Raw genomic sequence first — 17,134 nt, 5'->3', positions numbered from 1 at the left:
CACATCACCCATTGGTTTGTAAAATCCAGTTTTTAGACTGCAAGCTAGCTTGGTTAGCAAAGCGTGTACATGGACTGTAAGGATTAAAGACGCCTTGCCACCCTAACTTCTTGAACGTGGAACTGCTGGGGCAAGAAGTTTGCATAATTAGGGGCGTGGCCTCTTTGACGGAACAGGCCGATGGCCGCACAGGCGGCTGTAGCTGCTAGCTGTCTGCTAGCTTCACCTTTGCTAACTGGAGTCCCTGAACAGAGACCTGTGAACCGTTGTTGGAGCCTTTTGGAGCATTTTTAATGTCATCATGTGAGGTTACTGTAGTAACAGACTGTCCAAGAAGGCGGAGCTCCAGGTTTAGTGCCTGCACTAATTAGCATAAGGTCACCTCTAAGATGGCGTGAGCCAAAAACCGGCATTAAGTCTGCACACAGTGGGTAATTTCAAAGTTGTTGCTTCCATCTTTATCCATAGTATAGGAAAGTGTGTGGAAATGCTTAGTAGTCTTTGATATTCTTCATATCAAATATTACGCTTCCAACTCAATCTCCCATTTAAACACAATAACGGCGGTGGTACCCTAAAATTATTCCTCCTGCAGATGTGTTTCCTGGACTTGAGCTGGTTTTTATTCTGATCATCTTCTTGTGTGGCTGGAGGAACATATTTGATACTCATCACTGTGTCAGTCCAATACAGAAAAACGACTGTGGCAGCAGCATGCAGCAACTTTATTTGTACAGCGCAATCCTTTGTGTGTCTTTATCTCCTCTGAACTGTGGGCTGGGACACAGCGTCAGTCAGCCTTAGCCCTGTTTTCACTGTTGACATTCCTCATAAATCCTTGGCCAATTGAATCCTTTCACCGTGGTGAAAATGTTGGCTTTTTCCCAAACTGGGCGCTCTCCAAGAACCCGTGTGTGGTTTGCATGAAGTCACAGGTTGTCATGAAGAGACGGGTATAAACAAAGAGGTTCAGTGAGGCTGATCTCACAGCTGCTGTGCTGAAGTTTCCCTGTGAATGAATCCACAAAGACATGAAATGATTTGTGGTTATGATCGTTGTCTTTTCCTGGTCTGGCTCTCCAGTTATCGTTCTACAGTCTTTGGTCTGTAGAACGATTGGTCCCCGACGTTTAAGTCTGCTTTCTTCTGACTGGCTGCCCCTCACAGAAATTTGAACAGAAAGTGGGTGGAGCTTGTCTTCTTACAATGACAGTATCAGGGAGTGTACCCAGGCAAACTGAGAAACCAAGTGTTCAGAGCAGTTTGCAGCCTGAGCTCAGGAGTAATGTTAGCACAGTGCTCCCTCGCTATATTGCGGTTCATCTTTTGCGGCTGTCGCAATTTTGCATGCTTTATTTTTTTTTTACAGCCCATTGTGTTCTGCATCCTGATTGGCTGTAAATCGTTGTCAATCAATCCTGTGCCATGTCTCGTGTACAGTACAGAATGTGTTCAGCTTGTCGATCGCTAGCAGTGGGACAAAAAGTTCTCGACATGCTGAGGGGAAGGTAGAAGTTACTGTATTTTTTGGACCATAAGGCACACCGCATTAAAACAGTCAGATAAGTCAAACTTTACTCAACTCATTCTTCTTGCTTCCTCCACTTCCGTACCATTGATTCATTATTGATTCATTAATGTTAAATTCTCTGGCAGCTGCTCTGCTCCCATGTTCTGAAAACAGGGTTTGATCTTTGGTTTCGTTCTATAATACTGGACTTATTTTTCTACGAAGGTTTGAACGAGAGAGAAAAATGTGAAAATGTTCATGCCTGTCTGAGAAAAGTGTAAAGTGTGCAGTGAGGGGTTTTCCAGCCTTAAAACATCTGTAATAATTGTAAAAAATAAAGTTGGCTACTCCCACAATAGACGAGGGACCGCTGTATGTAGAATTCCCAAATAATATGATTCGATTCAAATCAGATTTATTTATTCAGCACCAAATCACAACAACAGTCGCCTCAAGGTAGATCGGACAATAACACATACAGAGAAACACCCAACAATCATATGACCCCCTATGAGAAGCACTTTGGTGACAGTGGGAAGGAAAAACTCCCTTTTAACAGGAAGAAACCTCCAGCAGAACCACACACACCTCGCTTCTCTTCCTGTTAAAACAGTTCTTCTTTCCTCCAGTCACCAAGTGCTGCCAGGAGAGGGTCGTCTGATTATTTGTGTTTTCTCTAATTTGTTGGATCTTTGCCTTTCAATAAAGCATTTTGAGGAGATGCCAGCATGTATGTATTCACATAAATGAACAGTCCTGAGCCGCCCTAATATGATATAACCGTGTGTGGACAGATTCTTTCATTGTGTCTTTGTAGATCTGAGAGAGGAAGTCAGGAGGGTCAGTAAAGTATGTGAGGGTGGTGCAGGAGATGTGAGGACAGAGGTGAGGTGTGCGGTAGGAGTGACAGATGGGTTCAAGGTGGGGGTGGTGATTACATCAGGGATCAGCTCTCAGCTCCTCCTTGTTTGCAGTGGGGACGGACAGGCTCACAGGTGAGTCTCTCATGTTTGCAGATGATACTGTGATCTGTTCTGAGAGTAGGGAGCAGGTGGAGGAGAGCCTGGAGAGGTGGCGGTACGACATACGTGTGTGAACGAGAGGCAGACAGGTGGAGAGGTGAACATGCCAGGCAGCAGGAAAGGAGGAAGACCTCAGAGAAGATTGGTGGATGCAGTGAAGGCGACATGCAGAGAGTTGGTGTGGCAGAGGAGAACGCTGGGATAGAAGGAGGCAGGTGATCCACTGTGGTGACTCCTAAAGGGAACAGCTGAGAGAAGATTAACACGAACACAAAGAAAGTCTCCCATAAATACTCAGTGGTGTCTTTATTCCAGTGCTTTCTTTGTACAGTAGAAGAACTCAGATCTATACCCTGTATGTACATGATCACATTGTGGGAAATGAAGCGGGAGTCCTACCCAGTACGACACATTCAACACCAGTCCTCCTCCACACGTGAAGCACGATTGGTTGGCTACATTCTCATCACGTAACAGCTAACCAATATCAAAATCTACAAAAGCTTTGAGCTCCTCTGAAGCTTCAGTTGGCAAAAAGTGTTTGAGCTTCAGCCGCTGGTGTCTGTCTCATCGCCGCCGTGACCGTCTTCCTCTTCTTCGTGTGTGTTAAAAGGGGTTGATGCGGAGTCCCGTCCCCAGCGGGGAGAAGGGGTTGACCTTCGCCCACATTAAAGCGTCGTTGAGTGAGATGGCTGATTTATTGTCCTCCAGCAAAAACACCGGACCCTGAGCATTCAAACAGAGCAGACAGAGCTTTGGACACATCAGTGCAGAAACACGTCGGGTAATCAGAGCTCGTGGGGACAGCTAATGGGCGCGATGCTTTCCCTAACCATGACCTTACTGTAACCCAGTGGTTCCCAAACTTTTTTTGCTGGGCCCCCCTTTGTTTTACGAGTACACGGGTGATTTTGAAAAGCAGCTGTTTCGTCCACGTAAACAGCGTTTCGAATCACCGAAAACGGAGATTTTTTAAAATTCATTTTTTGCGTTTACGTGTGGACGAGGAATACAGAGTCACGCAACATCAAAGGTATGAGCCTTTTTCCACATCACGCTGTGGCCACGTTATTGCTTACATGAGAGGAATTGCAGAATGGCAGACAGTCAGATTAACAGTATTTTGTCTCTGTCTGCAGGTTTTACACTCTTACATATAAACACACAGTTACTGTCCCTCCATTTACAAAGGCAGAGGCGTCACGGTGCGATTATTTTACGTGTAGTTGTTTTTTCCTGTGTAATAATGTTCAACATTGCTGTCAATGCATTTTTCAAAAAATGCCTCTCTGTGCAAAATGGGTTTAAAAACATAAACAGCTGTGGGATCCTGTTTGTCCGTGATGTAAACAGCCCAGCGCTGCTCCTGATGCAGGGAAGACCAACCCTGCAGGGAGACCTACCTCAGCACCTGTGCAGGTGAAGCCAAAGGGCAGATCTGCTTCACCATATTTTCTAGTCTTTGGCTTAGAATGAAGTTGGTTTGGAAACATATTCAGTGATGCTTCATCTCCTGCTGTGCGTTTGTGTGGGCGCCCGTGCTAGCCGTGTCCAAGCGTTTTGTTTTTTTCCCTTTTCATGCCGCGCCCCCCCTGCAATGGCTCTGCACCCCCCCTAGGGGGCGGGCCCCACACTTTGGGAAAGTCTGCTGTAACCTGACACTAAAACCACATTTTGAGTCTCAAAAATGCCTTCAATGCTGTGGGATTTTGGTCCCCACAAAGATGTTAAAACACACACACACACCTGTATTCTCTGCCCGGTGAAGCAGGACAGCTGGAGGTCTGAGTGACTCGGCAGGTTGGAGCCCGTCACGTAGTCAGCACCGCAGAGGAGCAACGCACCTGAGAGACGTCAGGAAATGGTTTAATGTTGTCATTATCATTAACACGATGCTTCTTTCCTCGCCCTCTGAGCTGCAGCTGGTGATGCGGCGCTCTGAGGCGTGAGGACTGTTTACCTTTGTGGCTCGGCTGGATTCTCCTCTGCAGGCAGCTGAACTCTTCTCTTTGACACTCTGACGGGGGGCTGTTGGAGACAGACGGACAGGAAGGAAGCACGTTTGCTGTGAGTGTGTGTGGACATGAGGACTGCATGATAACAGCAGCATTTTCTCACAGAAGACGGTTTACAGCATCAGTGCGAGCCGAGCTGAAGGCACTCGGTCGTGCTTTGTTTCATGGAACAGCAGCAGCTTTCAGCGAGTGCTCCACTTTGGAGTCTGGAGTCTGAGGACTTTCACAGATGATACGTACACTTTGTTTTCTTAATATGAAAACATCCAGCTGTGTGGACCGGGCCCCAGAGACCCACTCAGGGCTAGAACTCATCAGTAGGTTTGCCTTCATAATCAAGCTTGAACACCCAAAAACACAAAGAGAAAAACTGACAAAATACTGAGACGTGACAAATGTACTCAGACTTGTCTGCTACAAATGTACCCAGGACGCAGAGTGTGTGAGTGTGAGTGTGAGTTTCAAACAGCCGTCTGTGGCCTGCAGCTTGCTGACTGCAGTCACTGCTTACAGGAAACCACAGACTAAAATAAAGAAATGAAACTTGTCCAGCTGTTTGTGACAAACTGATAGTGCGATGTTGTTCTAGAAGCTCATCCCTGCTCTGTTCCTCTTCAAAGGGCCCGTTTCAGGATCAGGACTCAAGTTCTGGGTCAAAGATGGAGCTATGTTAGGTAAGGCTCAGGGAAACTGTGGTCTGCACTCTGGGGTGTGCACTCTTTGCAGCTGAGTCCACTCAGTAATGAAGCAATGAGTCCTTAAACTGGACCAGACTCGCTGCACTGACGGCGTCTGAGCTTCTCTGTTGTGGTGATTGTTCCTGTTTTTGGTGGAAGCCGCAGCTTTGACGTCTCTTTAAGATGAATAATCATAAAAGAGCTTTAATGACTGAACATCAGCCCAGCAACATGCCTACGTGTCCATGCATGTGCATGTGTGTGCTTACGTGTCCATGCGTGTACATGTGTGTGCTTACGTGTCCATGCGTGTCCATGCATGTGCATGTGTGTGCCTACGTGTCCATGCATGTCCATGCATGTGCATGTGTGTGCCTACGTGTCCATGCATGTACATGCATGTGCATGTGTGTGCCTGCGTGTCCATGCATGTCCATGCGTGTGCCTACGTGTCCATGCGTGTCCATGCATGTGCATGTGTGTGCCTACGTGTCCATGCATGTACATGCATGTCCATGCGTGTGCATGTGTGTGCCTACGTGTCCATGCGTGTACATGTGTGTGCTTACGTGTGCATGCGTGTGCCTACGTTTGCATGCGTGTGCATGTGTGTGCCTACGTTTGCATGCGTGTGCCTACATTTGCATGCGTGTGCATGTGTGTGCCTAAGTGTGCATGTGTGTGCATGTGTGTACCTACGTGTCCATGCGTGTGCATGTGTGTGCCTAAGTGTGCATGTGTGTGCATGCATGTGCATGCACACACTCGCTCGCGTCCCCAGCAGTAAGTCTGCATGTGGCGCTGCTCAGCTGTGGGGATGGTGGAAGCAGAGCAGTTATGTGTACATAAAAACATTTCTGGATGTATTAGGAAGATGCTAGTAATGAATTAACCATGCACTAGTGCTGGGAGACCGTATGCACGGCTCTTACTGATAGGCCGAGTTCATCTTTGATGCTCTGCTTCCTTAAATAGCAGCTTATGAAGTGCAGTTTCAGAACAGCACCACAAGGTGGAGCTGCCTTCATCTGAGTGCTGCTGAGCTGGAGGGGACAGCACTGACGAGACAGTCATATATTTTATTCTGAAGTTCTTCCTGATGTTGACGAGCTCCATGATAAATCATTAAAACTTTACTATCTTATATGAAGTCCAGGATTTGGTTCACTTTTCTTCAAGCGCTTTGATTTCATCGGGCTGTGGTGCAAACACGGGTCACTGTGTGCCGCTGGGACATTCAGCCCTGAGAAGAAGATCCTCATTCAGTGACGAGCACATTTCCACCCAGACAGAGAGGAAGTAAAGCTTCCACTTCACTGATTTCAGAGTGGGCCGTAATGGCTCCTGGTGCTCTTCATCCATCTGATTTCCCCTCATCAGGAAGTCCTCCAAACCTCAGAGTGACGATTCTTCAGTTAGCCGATCACTCAGTGACCATCTCAGTCTAACGGCAGATGCGGCTCCTTCATGTGTCGTGATGCAGTTGCCTTGGTGACCGGCCTCATCCTGGCCGCTCTTCAGCATCACTGCTACACCTCTGCTCGTTAATGTGAGCACCTTGTAGTGTTATTGATACAACGTGTGTGTGTGTGTGTGTGTGTGTGTGTGTGTGTGTGTGTGTGTGTGTGTGTGTGTGACGTACATGCTGTTAGCTTGTGTGCAGGCCCTCCAGGCGTCCAGCTCCACAGACAGCTGCTCGATCTTCAGAGGGACACACACCTCTCGCCGCTTCAGCAGCTGACTGAGAAACACAAAGAAACGCATTCACAGACGCTGGCGTGCAGCAGATCCAAACAATCATCGTCGATAATTCCAAATCAAAAGCCGATATTAGCTGACGTCACCGCGCACGGTGATATCTGTTCCTGTTTCTGGAAGTTATTTTGACGCTTGTGTCCAAACAAATCAGGAGATGCTGAACATTGATTACGATCAAGGAAAATGTAAACCTGCCTGTAGCGCTCCAAAGCTTCAGCTGAGGTTTAAACCAGGGGTGTCAAACATAAGGCCCGGGGGCCAGAGTGGGCTTGGCAGAGACTCCAGCCTGGCCCTTTGGATGGATTTGGAAAATGTGAAGGAGGGCGTAGATGTTGGAATTTGAACTGTGTTACAACTTTTCCTACTGATGTTTTAGTTTCCTCTTAAAGTTAAAATGGTAGAAATTACATTAAAAAATGTAAATAAACTAAAGACATTCAGGGACATTCATGCTAAACCAACATAATGAAGTCACATAAACAGAAACGGTCTGTATTTATATAGCGCTTTACATATCCAGTCATCCACCCATTCACACACACATTCACACACTGGTGATGGCAGCTACGTTGTAGCCACAGCCACCCTGGGGCGCACTGACAGAGGCGAGGCTGCCGGACACTGGCGCCACCGGGCCCTCTGACCACCACCAGTAGGCAACGGGTGAAGTGTCTTGCCCAAGGACACAACGACCGAGACTGTCCAAGCCGGGGCTCGAACCGGCAACCTTCTGATTACAAGGCAAACTCCCAACTCTTGAGCCACGATGTTTTATGATCGTGTACCAGACAAACTGCTGTTTTTCACAGTCGGTCACAGTAAAAACATTGATGTGGATTAATAAAAACTTTCTGTTTTATAACCACAGGACAGTCTGAGTGCTGACCTCACACTGAGAAAACTGCTCTTTGTGTGCAGGACTGGAAAATCCTCTGTGTGCGCTCCAAGTGTGTGTGTGTGTGTGTGTGTGTGTGTGTGTGTGTGTGTGTGTGTGTGTGTACCTGGTGTATTCGTAGAGTGCAGGTACGATGCTGCTGTACTGTCTTCTAATGGCCAGCAGAGCTCCAATATAACCACAGAGGATGAGCAGCTCACTGCGGGCTCTGCATGCACACACAGACACACACAGACACACACTCAGGTCAGTGAACTCTGTGTGGTAAGAACAAACGTTGTTTCTAATAAACAGTCGTTCTCACTCGGTGGTCTTGGTCGTGATGAGGCGGTCAGTTCTAATGTAACTCATCAGGTCCAGGATTGGCTGAATGTCATCCACCGTCCAATCAGATCCAGCCAGCTGTTCTGAGGAGGGAAAAAAATGAAAAGCAAGATTTGAACTAATCAGCCCGTCCATCATTATCCTTATCAGGGTCGCAGGGGGTGGAGCCTATCCCAGCTGCCACAGGGCGAGAGGCGGGGTAAACCCTGGACCCTAACACTCATCAGTGTTTATGACTATTGTGGACGATCAGTTAGCTCTTCAGTTTAAAAAAAATCACAACAACAGTCGCCTCAAGGCGCTTCAGGTTGTAATGTAACGACCTACAATAACGCCGAGAAAACCCAACCATCATATGACCCCTATGAGCAGCACTTTGGCGACAGTGGGAAGGAAAAACTCCCTTTTAACAGGAAGAAACCTGCAGCAGAACCAGGCTCAGGGAGGGGCGGGGCCATCTGCTGCGAGCGGTTGGGGTGAGCCATAAACATTAAAAACATGAACTAAAACATGGAGAAAAAACACATGAAATCTTTGTTTTCTGTGAACTTCCAGCTGCTGCACAGACGCTGATGTGTGAGTACCTTTGACGTGGTTTATCCCGATCTGCAGGGCGACCTCAGGCTCGGGGCTCAGCAGGCGGAGTTTAACCGCTGAAAACAAGTCTCCTTCATTCACAGCTTCTTCTGCCAGCACCTTACACTCCTCCAGTGAAGGCAGGCCGCACTTTAAAGACAGCGAGCAACATCATCACGCGTTAATATCGACATGTACACGCCCACGTCCGCTGCAAACATGTTTCTGCTGTTGTCTATTAAATAAAGGCTTTAAGTATTTACCGATCACTGCAACGTTTACATTTTACCCAGAAGGAGTCGAGCGTACGCACCCTTTCATGCAGCTGGTTGATTTCAGCCGCAGTCCCCGGGTAAAACGCGCAGAGTTTAGCCAATAAGACGTGGTTGTCGGGAATCATTCGCAGCAGGTCAGCTGACAGCTCCCTAAGTGTAAACACAGAGAAGATGAGGGTCATGTTTTTATCATGTGCAGCTTTTATGGAGCCACAGAGTGAAGCAGCTGTGTGTGCTCGTGGCTGCGACTGCGTCCGTGTGTCCTGAGTCAGCTTGTAGCTGACAGCTGGGCGCCAGCACAGCTGGATATGTGACGTCACCCAGCGGTTTGTCCGTGAGGACGGACTCACTGTTGGAGCCTCGAGTGGACATTAGAGGAACTGCAGTTTCTCCTACGTGGACGTTTACTTTGTCCTGATTGGTTCGCACTGTGCAGGTAAGCGGCCTGCACACTGATTTGTTTAAGTCCGTACCCGCCCACCTTTGAGCGCCAACAGCTGCACCTGTCAGGGAACAGTTCCCTGACATTGCGAATTTCACAAAAGAGAGCCAATCAAAAGGATGTGTCAAAGCAAAGCCACGCCCTTAAATCCCCCGATCTGATCTGTTCTCAAACTAAACCAAATCATGTGACCAGTTCAGTTAACTGAGCGTGCTCAGGGGACGGCGGTCTTCGTGTGGGGGCAAAGCAACACAAAAGCCTACCATGTCGGATTGGTCATGTACTTCCTGGCAAGGAGCTGAAGGCAGTAAGCCGTGCTCTGATTGGCCCCCTCTCCGAGGACGATGCCCACACACGCGGCCAGCTCCAGCTCGTTACCTCGCATCAGACTGGACATGGCTAACTGGAACCAAAGCACACGTCCGCACACACTTCAGCCATGTTTTAAAGCGGAGCGCAAAGAAATGCCGAAGACGGCGACTGCGACACTCACCTCGACATCGTCCATGGCCAGGTGGCAGCACGCCGCCAGCACAGAGCATCCGTCCTGGAAGTACCACTCAGCGAGGTCCTTACAAACCTTATGGAGGAGGCTGCAGAGAGAGGAGAGCCACAGAGGTCTGCAGGTGTGACTCACACAGGTGTTCAGTTAAACTAAGGAGGAGAAGCTGACCTGAGATCAGCAGAGTATCAGCATCTGTCTGCTCTGACCTGTGTGCGTGCGTGTGCGCGCGCGCGCGTGTGAGTGCGTGCGTGTGTGTGTGCGTGTGCGTGCGTGTGTGAGTGCGTGTGAGTGCGTGTGTGTGCGTGCGCGCGTGAGTGCGTGTGTGTGTGCGTGTGAGTGCGTGCGCGCGCGTGCGTGTGAGTGCGTGCGTGCGTGTGTGAGTGCGTGTGAGTGCGTGTGAGTGCGTGTGTGTGCGTGTGTGCGTGCGTGCGTGTGAGTGTGTGTGTGTGCGTGTGAGTGTGTGCGTGTGTGTGTGTGTGTGTGCGTGTGAGTGCGTGCGTGTGTGCGTGTGTGTGTGTGCGTGCGTGTGAGTGCGTGCGTGTGAGTGTGTGTGTGTGCGTGTGAGTGCGTGCGTGTGTGCGTGTGTGTGTGTGCGCGCGTGCGAGTGTGTGTGCGAGTGCGTGTGTGTGTGTGCGTGCGTGCGTGCGTGTGAGTGTGCGTGTGAGTGTGTGCGTGTGCGTGTGTGCGTGTGCGTGCGTGCGAGTGTGTGTGCGAGTGCGTGTGTGTGTGTGAGTGTGCGTGTGAGTGTGTGCGTGTGTGCGTGCGTGCGTGTGAGTGTGCGTGTGAGTGTGTGCGTGTGTGCGTGCGTGTGTGCGTGTGTGTGTGTGCGTGCGTGCGAGTGTGTGTGCGAGTGCGTGTGAGTGTGTGCGTGTGTGCGTGCGTGTGTGCGAGTGCGTGTGTGTGCGTGCGTGCGTGTGAGTGTGTGTGTGAGTGTGTGAGTGTGCGTGCGTGCGTGCGTGTGTGCGTGTGAGTGTGTGCGTGTGAGTGTGTGTGTGTGTGTGTGTGCGTGTGCGTGCGTGCGTGTGTGTGTGTGCGTGCGTGCGTGTGCGTGCGTGTGTGTGCGTGCGTGCGTGCGTGTGTGCGTGCTACCTCTGGTACTGCTGCCTGTTGTCCACGTCATTAGTCGTGTGGTTGGCTGCAGAGCTTTGAGGTGCACGTATGTTCCCCTCACACGCTCCCTAAAAACATTCATGGTTAGGATGTTGTCACCTGTGCGTCCCTCGTCACAGGTGATGCGTCCGTGTTGGTGCGATCTTTGTACCTGTGCTATCAGTAAGGCCTCCAGCAGCTGTCCTCTCCCGCTGAAGAACGTCACCAGTTTTTTGATGTCTCCCGTGGCGACGCAGTACGGGATGGCGTCGTCATTATCCTCGGCCATCAGCTGGTCCGCTCTCCTGCCACAAGCACAGGCTGATATGAAGCGTGTGGAGCAGCAGGAATGTGAGACTCGGGTGATGATGACGATAAACCTTATAAACTGTTTCTTTATCGTGACCTTTGTGGCCTCGCTGCTCTGCGTTTGCAGCCTAACACTTAAACACGTCATGGACGCACGATCGCCTTAAACCTTACAAACAGTCATCTGTGCTGCCGATGGGCCCGACCTCAGCGCACTCATGTTGAGTCAGAAAACATTAAGTGCAGCCTTTCATGTCAGAAACGGGCGCGACGCTCGGTGGTTCTCTGGGTTGGTGCTCGGTGTTACCTCTGCATGAGCTTCTTCCAGTACTTCATGGAGACTCCCGGTGCCACAGACAACGCTTTCTCCCACTGAAACACACAAAACGCTCACATCACCGAGCCCTCGGTGCAGCGTCACTCAAACTCTTCCTGCTTTTTGTTTTAGTCAAAGTTTCATTTGAACAGTGAGTTCACACACACACACACACACACCTGTCCCAGCTCCACCATCAGCTCACAGTATCGTTGGGTCTGTCCCAGCCTCAGATGGATATCTGCGGCTTCCTTCAGCCGCTCCTCTTTGCTCGGCGCTCCGATTCCTCCTCCGAATTTGGACATCTTCACGATGGTCAGCTCCTGAGCTTCAGACTGGAAGACAAGAAAACAAAAGCTGAGGCTAGAAAATGATCATTAGAATTAGATGTAGAACAATAAGATCAGGCTCATACTGTTTCATACACCAAGGAGTAAACATGGGTTTTAGACGTGTTTTAAACGTGGACAGTGAAGGAGCCTCCCTGATGTGCTGGGGCAGATCGTTCCACAGATCAGCAGCAGCAATAGAGACGTGCTGCACGCCTGCAGCTGCAGGAGCATGAGGCAACAGTCTCCTGCTGGATCACAACTCAAGCAGGAACAGGTGTGGCGCTGACTGTGCACGCTGCGGTAACCGTCAGCTGTGACGGTGAAAGGACCAATCAGGACTCACGGTTTTAAACTTGAGCAGGTGCTTCATGTGCATCACTCCTTTGCTGTAGCTGGCTGGGAGCAGCGAGTCGTCCTGGCCGTTAATCACTGACACCAGGTCCCACAGGTTACTGCTGCCACCTGGAGGCTGGCGCACACACACACACACACACACACACACACACACACACACACACACACACACACACACACACACACACACACACACACACACGTGTGAAAACCAGCACGCTGATGCGTTCAAACATGTTTAATCAGACCAGTAATCCAGCCTCTCCTCCACCACAGACTGTGGCATCCTGCTAACATGCTGATGTTCTCTGGCTTTACTGCTGCCGCGTTTGCAGGAGGAGCAGGAGGAGGAGCAGGAGGAGGAGCAGGAGGAGATCTCACAGCGAAGACTCCAAATAAACCAGGAAGTAGTTTTAAAATCTGTAACATCTGTAATAATAATAAAAATATGTAAATATGAAAGCAGATTTCACTCTGTCCTGATCTCTGTTCTGCAAACATCACGTTCAGGCTGTGGAGGAGGAGCAGGAGGAGCAGGAGGAGGAGGGGAGGAGCAGGAGGAGCAGGAGGAGGACGGGAGGAGCAGGAGGAGGAGGAGGAGCAGGAGGAGGAGGAGGAGGGGAGGAGCAGGAGCAGGAGGAGGGGAGGAGGAGGGGAGGAGGAGGAAGAGGAGGAGCAGGAGGAGGAGGAGGAGGACGGGAGGAGCAGGAGCAGGAGGAGGGGAGGAGGAGGGGAGGAGGAGGAAGAGGAGGAGCAGGAGGAACAGGAGGAGGAGGTCAAACAGACAAACGAGGCTGCGCTCGCAGTGAAAAGCTTGGCAGGAGGAGAAAAGCACCAAACACAAAGGGCGTGTCCAAATTCATGGGCTGCATCCTCCTGAGGACACATTTGTAGACCGATTACGTCACAGCGACGCGCTGAAGGCTGTCCACATTCGTAGACTCCTCCGAATGCGGCCGACAAATGCGTCCTCCTTTTCCCCGAATTTGAAGGATGGGTTGGGTGTGTCCTTCGTGGCGCACCATATCCCAGAATTCATAGCACGGCCCAGCCAAACTCCAGTTTCCAGCAATGGCGGCCGGTACTAAGTTTTTAATATTACTCTTACTAATGTCTGTGAAGGTTCTCAGTCATCCAGGTCATCGTAGTCAAAGGAGCTTGCAAAGAAAAGCGTCTGGACTTCTTTAAGTTGCTTGAAGACGTTTCACCTCTCATCCGAGAAGCTTCTTCAGTTCTAAGGTCGCCAAAACACAGACTTAACAATGTGGTGTATGCTGTACAGTGCAGCGAGGAATGCTCAGACCTCTACATCGGAGAGACCAAACAGCCACTTCACAAGCGCATGGCACAACACAGAAGAGCCACCTCCACAGGACAAGACTCAGCAGTCCATCTGCATCTAAAGGTCAAAGGTCACTCTTTCGAGGATGCCAATGTTCACATTTTGGACAGAGAGGACAGATGGTTTGAAAGAGGAGTGAAAGAAGCATCTATGTCCACTGTGAGCGACCATCTTTGAACAGAGGCGGGGTTTACGACACCAACTCTCTGCCATCTATAATCCAGTTTTGAGATCCCTCCCCAGACGCCTTAACGCCCACTCACATCCTGGGCCATCTGACCTCAGGAATTCGCATGATAAGGTGGGGCCAGGTTTCACAATGAGCTCACCCGAAACTCTGGCTGATTGGGACCCACGCCCAGTTTCCCACCTTGGCTCAGGCGATTAGAGGATCATCAGGGGGTCATTTTGTCCCTCTGTGGGGGGGAAACTCCCACTAGGTTTATATCTGGGACTCTCCACCATTTGACCTTAGAACTGAAGAAGCTTCTCGGATGAGAGGTGAAACGTCTTCAAGCAACTTAAAGAAGTCCAGACGCTTCTCTTTGCAAGCTCCTTTGACTACTCTTACTAATATTTCTGGGTCACAAAATAAAGATTTAACATATTTTCAGGCGAGAAAGTAGCTGTGTAAACATCAAATATCTGCTCGGTTTATCAAGATATCGCATATTTGCTAAAGTGCTTCGATGTTTTCGGAGGCGTCTGCTACCCACCAGCTCGACAGCTAGCCGGGAGCTCGAGGGTTACTGATGCGGCCGAGAACGGCACAACTCCCGGCACATCATGTTCAGATCACCGCGGACTTTCGCTGCTCGGGTTAAACGTGATATATAATTCACTTAGACAACCTACAGATGTTATTGTTGGGCTTTTTTCAGTGTTTTGTTTGTTCGTGAGTAAATCGGTTTGGCTGAGATTAAAGCTATTAGATTAGATTCGATAAAACTTTATTAATCCATCGGGTGGTTTTTACACAGCTGAATAAACGTCAAACAGAAAACCGAGTAAACAGACGGTCGAGAGTTTCCTCCAGTGTCCTGTTATATTTTAGATAGCAAGGAGCAGACGGCCGAGTTTATTAAACTCCACCGAGACAGCGGCGACGCTAATCTGAAGGCGAGACCGTCAGCCGTTTACTTCCGGCCTACCGACCTTCTGAGGACCCGGCCCACGTAGACCGCGAAGGCCGTGTCCTCAGAAGGATGCAGCCCATGAATTTGGACACGACCAAAGACTCTCCCCTCATGTCTCAGTTTAATAAGGATAAATGTCATTGGTCATAACAGAAGAAGCTCCGCCCCCGGCGAACCTTAGCTTTTAGCTCTATTACAGCAGTGAGAGGATGTTACTAAGCTATGACATCGTTCTAGAGCTTGGAAAAAGGACCGTGCGGTCTTTATGAAGAGTCTGAGCTTGTGCTGCTGTGAATTATGGGATGTATCTCCTTTGCTTTCACAAAGGCTGGTCTGAGACTTCCAGGTCACCTCTCTGTAATTCAAAGTCAACTTTATCTATAAATCATTAGTTATTATTCATCTCTGGCTTTTGTCCTGATTTGGTGCCGTATAAATAAAACTGACCTGAATCATTAGAAACGCAGCTCAGCGACAGGCTGGTGACCTACATATGATGAATGTTATATTAAACAGTGTAGGCAGGATTCATCTCTGTGAGCTCAGTGTGGACGTGATGAGCAGCAGCAAGCTCTCCTCAGCTCCTCGTACTCGGACTCTGATGGAGAGCTACGAGCTCACAGCCCCGCACCTCAGCGCGGGGCTGTCGGCTTAAACAGCACCTGACATCGAGGTCGTTACCGAAAAGCATTCAGAGAACCAGCGAAGCTTCTTGGCTCTGATGTCGAAGCTCAGCTTGTCCAGCTCCTGCTTGATGTCTCTGGATACTTTTCCACAGAGCAGCGGCGGAGAGCCGGGAACCATAGCTGTGTCTGCACACACACACACGCACACACACACACGCACGCGCACACACGCACACGCACACACACGCGCACACGCGCACACACGCACACACACACGCACACGCACACACGCACGCGCACACACGCACACGCACACACACGCGCACACGCGCACACACGCACACGCACACACACGCACACACGCACACACGCACACAGAGACTTCATTATAATGATAAGAAACAAAAACGGTCATAAAGTTAAAATAGTGACAATAAGACATAAATCAGGGAGCGATCAGAAGCAGTGAGCTCGACGCTTCAACGCTCGCCATGACGAAACTGTAACGCCGCCATAGAAACAAACGTTTGTCACTTTGAAGCAGCTTGTAGGTTCGGGGGTTAGCGACCCCGCAGCACAGCGGTACAACAATGACACCGGCAGCACGAGTGAGCAGATTAAAGTTCAGGTGAGTTCCCACCTGTGTTTCCGATGATCTTCTCCCAGGGCTGGTCAGCGAGGACGTTCAGCAGCAGAGGGGAGATGAGCGGCGTGAGGGACCACAGCCTCACCGTGCTGTCCCTGCTGCAGCTCGCTATGGTGAAGGGACGGCTCTGATGGCACGTGAGACCTGCACACGCACAGAGTGAGCGGCTGTGACAGGAACGCACACGAATGTTTACTGAAGCGCGCCGTAAACGGGAAGCGGAGCCCGACTCACCGTACACGTCGGCTCCGTGGTCGTAGACCGTGTCTAAACACGTGCCGTCTCTGGTGTCCCACACTCTGATGGTGTAATCCCAGGAACCTGCGAAACAGCACAAACGAGCACATCGGTCTCCTGAGACCGCCCACTGCGCACAACTCACACACCAGGGGAGGGGACGCTTGTAGAGACGTTACCTGAGATGAGCAGGTAAGGCACCTCTGTGTTCCACATCAGGCCTCTGACCGGAGCCGTGTGCCCGCTCAGCACATTGATGCAGGCGTCCTGCGTGTAGTCCCAGATACGAACAGTCCTGCACACACACACACACACACACACACACACACACACACGCACACACACACACACACACACACACACACACACACACACACACACACACACACTCTTTGAACCAAGGCTAACTTGGGACGGCGTGCTCCGCCTCCTCCTCTCAGTGTGTCTGCACTCACCCATCATCCGATCCAGAGCACAGGATGCCCTCTCTCAGGGGGGACCAGCGAACGTGGAACACCTTGGCCAGGTGTCCCGTGAACACCTTCAGAGGCTGGTCCGAGCTCGTGGCCAGGTAGTACACGCGCACGTTCTTGTCCTCGCAGCCCGTCGCTATCATGTCCCTGCAGACAGAAGCACACGGTGACGTTCTCACAGCTTTAAAGGATCACTGCGCTTTATTTCAACCTGCTGCTCAGCGTTAACGAACACGCACCACCCACAGCTCCTCCATCAGCTGATGTCGGTGCAC

The 17,134-nt window shown here is 50.3% G+C and overlaps 1 protein-coding gene across 2 annotated transcripts in view; it reads right to left on the bottom strand.

Annotated features, from left to right (window-relative positions):
* Positions 1–2,840: 2,840 nt before the first annotated feature.
* Positions 2,841–17,134, bottom strand: part of wdr17 (WD repeat domain 17) — a 30,995-nt gene continuing 16,701 nt past the window's right edge. For both annotated transcript variants that reach the window (XM_085355263.1, XM_085355265.1), the window contains 20 exons: positions 16,842–17,006; positions 16,566–16,681; positions 16,384–16,470; positions 16,144–16,293; positions 15,559–15,689; positions 12,389–12,514; positions 11,893–12,048; positions 11,705–11,769; positions 11,261–11,393; positions 11,089–11,177; positions 9,988–10,087; positions 9,758–9,897; positions 9,091–9,202; positions 8,786–8,927; positions 8,182–8,284; positions 7,984–8,085; positions 6,867–6,965; positions 4,493–4,560; positions 4,279–4,376; positions 2,841–3,258 (listed from right to left, as the gene is read on the bottom strand). In XM_085355263.1, the coding sequence (XP_085211389.1) occupies positions 3,139–3,258; positions 4,279–4,376; positions 4,493–4,560; positions 6,867–6,965; positions 7,984–8,085; positions 8,182–8,284; positions 8,786–8,927; positions 9,091–9,202; positions 9,758–9,897; positions 9,988–10,087; positions 11,089–11,177; positions 11,261–11,393; positions 11,705–11,769; positions 11,893–12,048; positions 12,389–12,514; positions 15,559–15,689; positions 16,144–16,293; positions 16,384–16,470; positions 16,566–16,681; positions 16,842–17,006 (2,302 nt within the window). In that variant the 3' untranslated portion in view covers positions 2,841–3,138. The remainder of the gene's footprint in view (positions 3,259–4,278; positions 4,377–4,492; positions 4,561–6,866; positions 6,966–7,983; positions 8,086–8,181; positions 8,285–8,785; positions 8,928–9,090; positions 9,203–9,757; positions 9,898–9,987; positions 10,088–11,088; positions 11,178–11,260; positions 11,394–11,704; positions 11,770–11,892; positions 12,049–12,388; positions 12,515–15,558; positions 15,690–16,143; positions 16,294–16,383; positions 16,471–16,565; positions 16,682–16,841; positions 17,007–17,134) is intronic.

The sequence above is a fragment of the Diplotaxodon limnothrissa genome, linkage group LG6, assembly GCF_057381915.1.
Source record: "Diplotaxodon limnothrissa isolate DT_005_m linkage group LG6, D_limnothrissa_male_GT1.1, whole genome shotgun sequence".
Classification (NCBI taxonomy): Eukaryota; Metazoa; Chordata; class Actinopteri; order Cichliformes; family Cichlidae; genus Diplotaxodon; species Diplotaxodon limnothrissa.
Note: the sequence above shows the minus strand (reverse complement) of the source record. Positions and strands in the feature narration are given on the sequence as shown.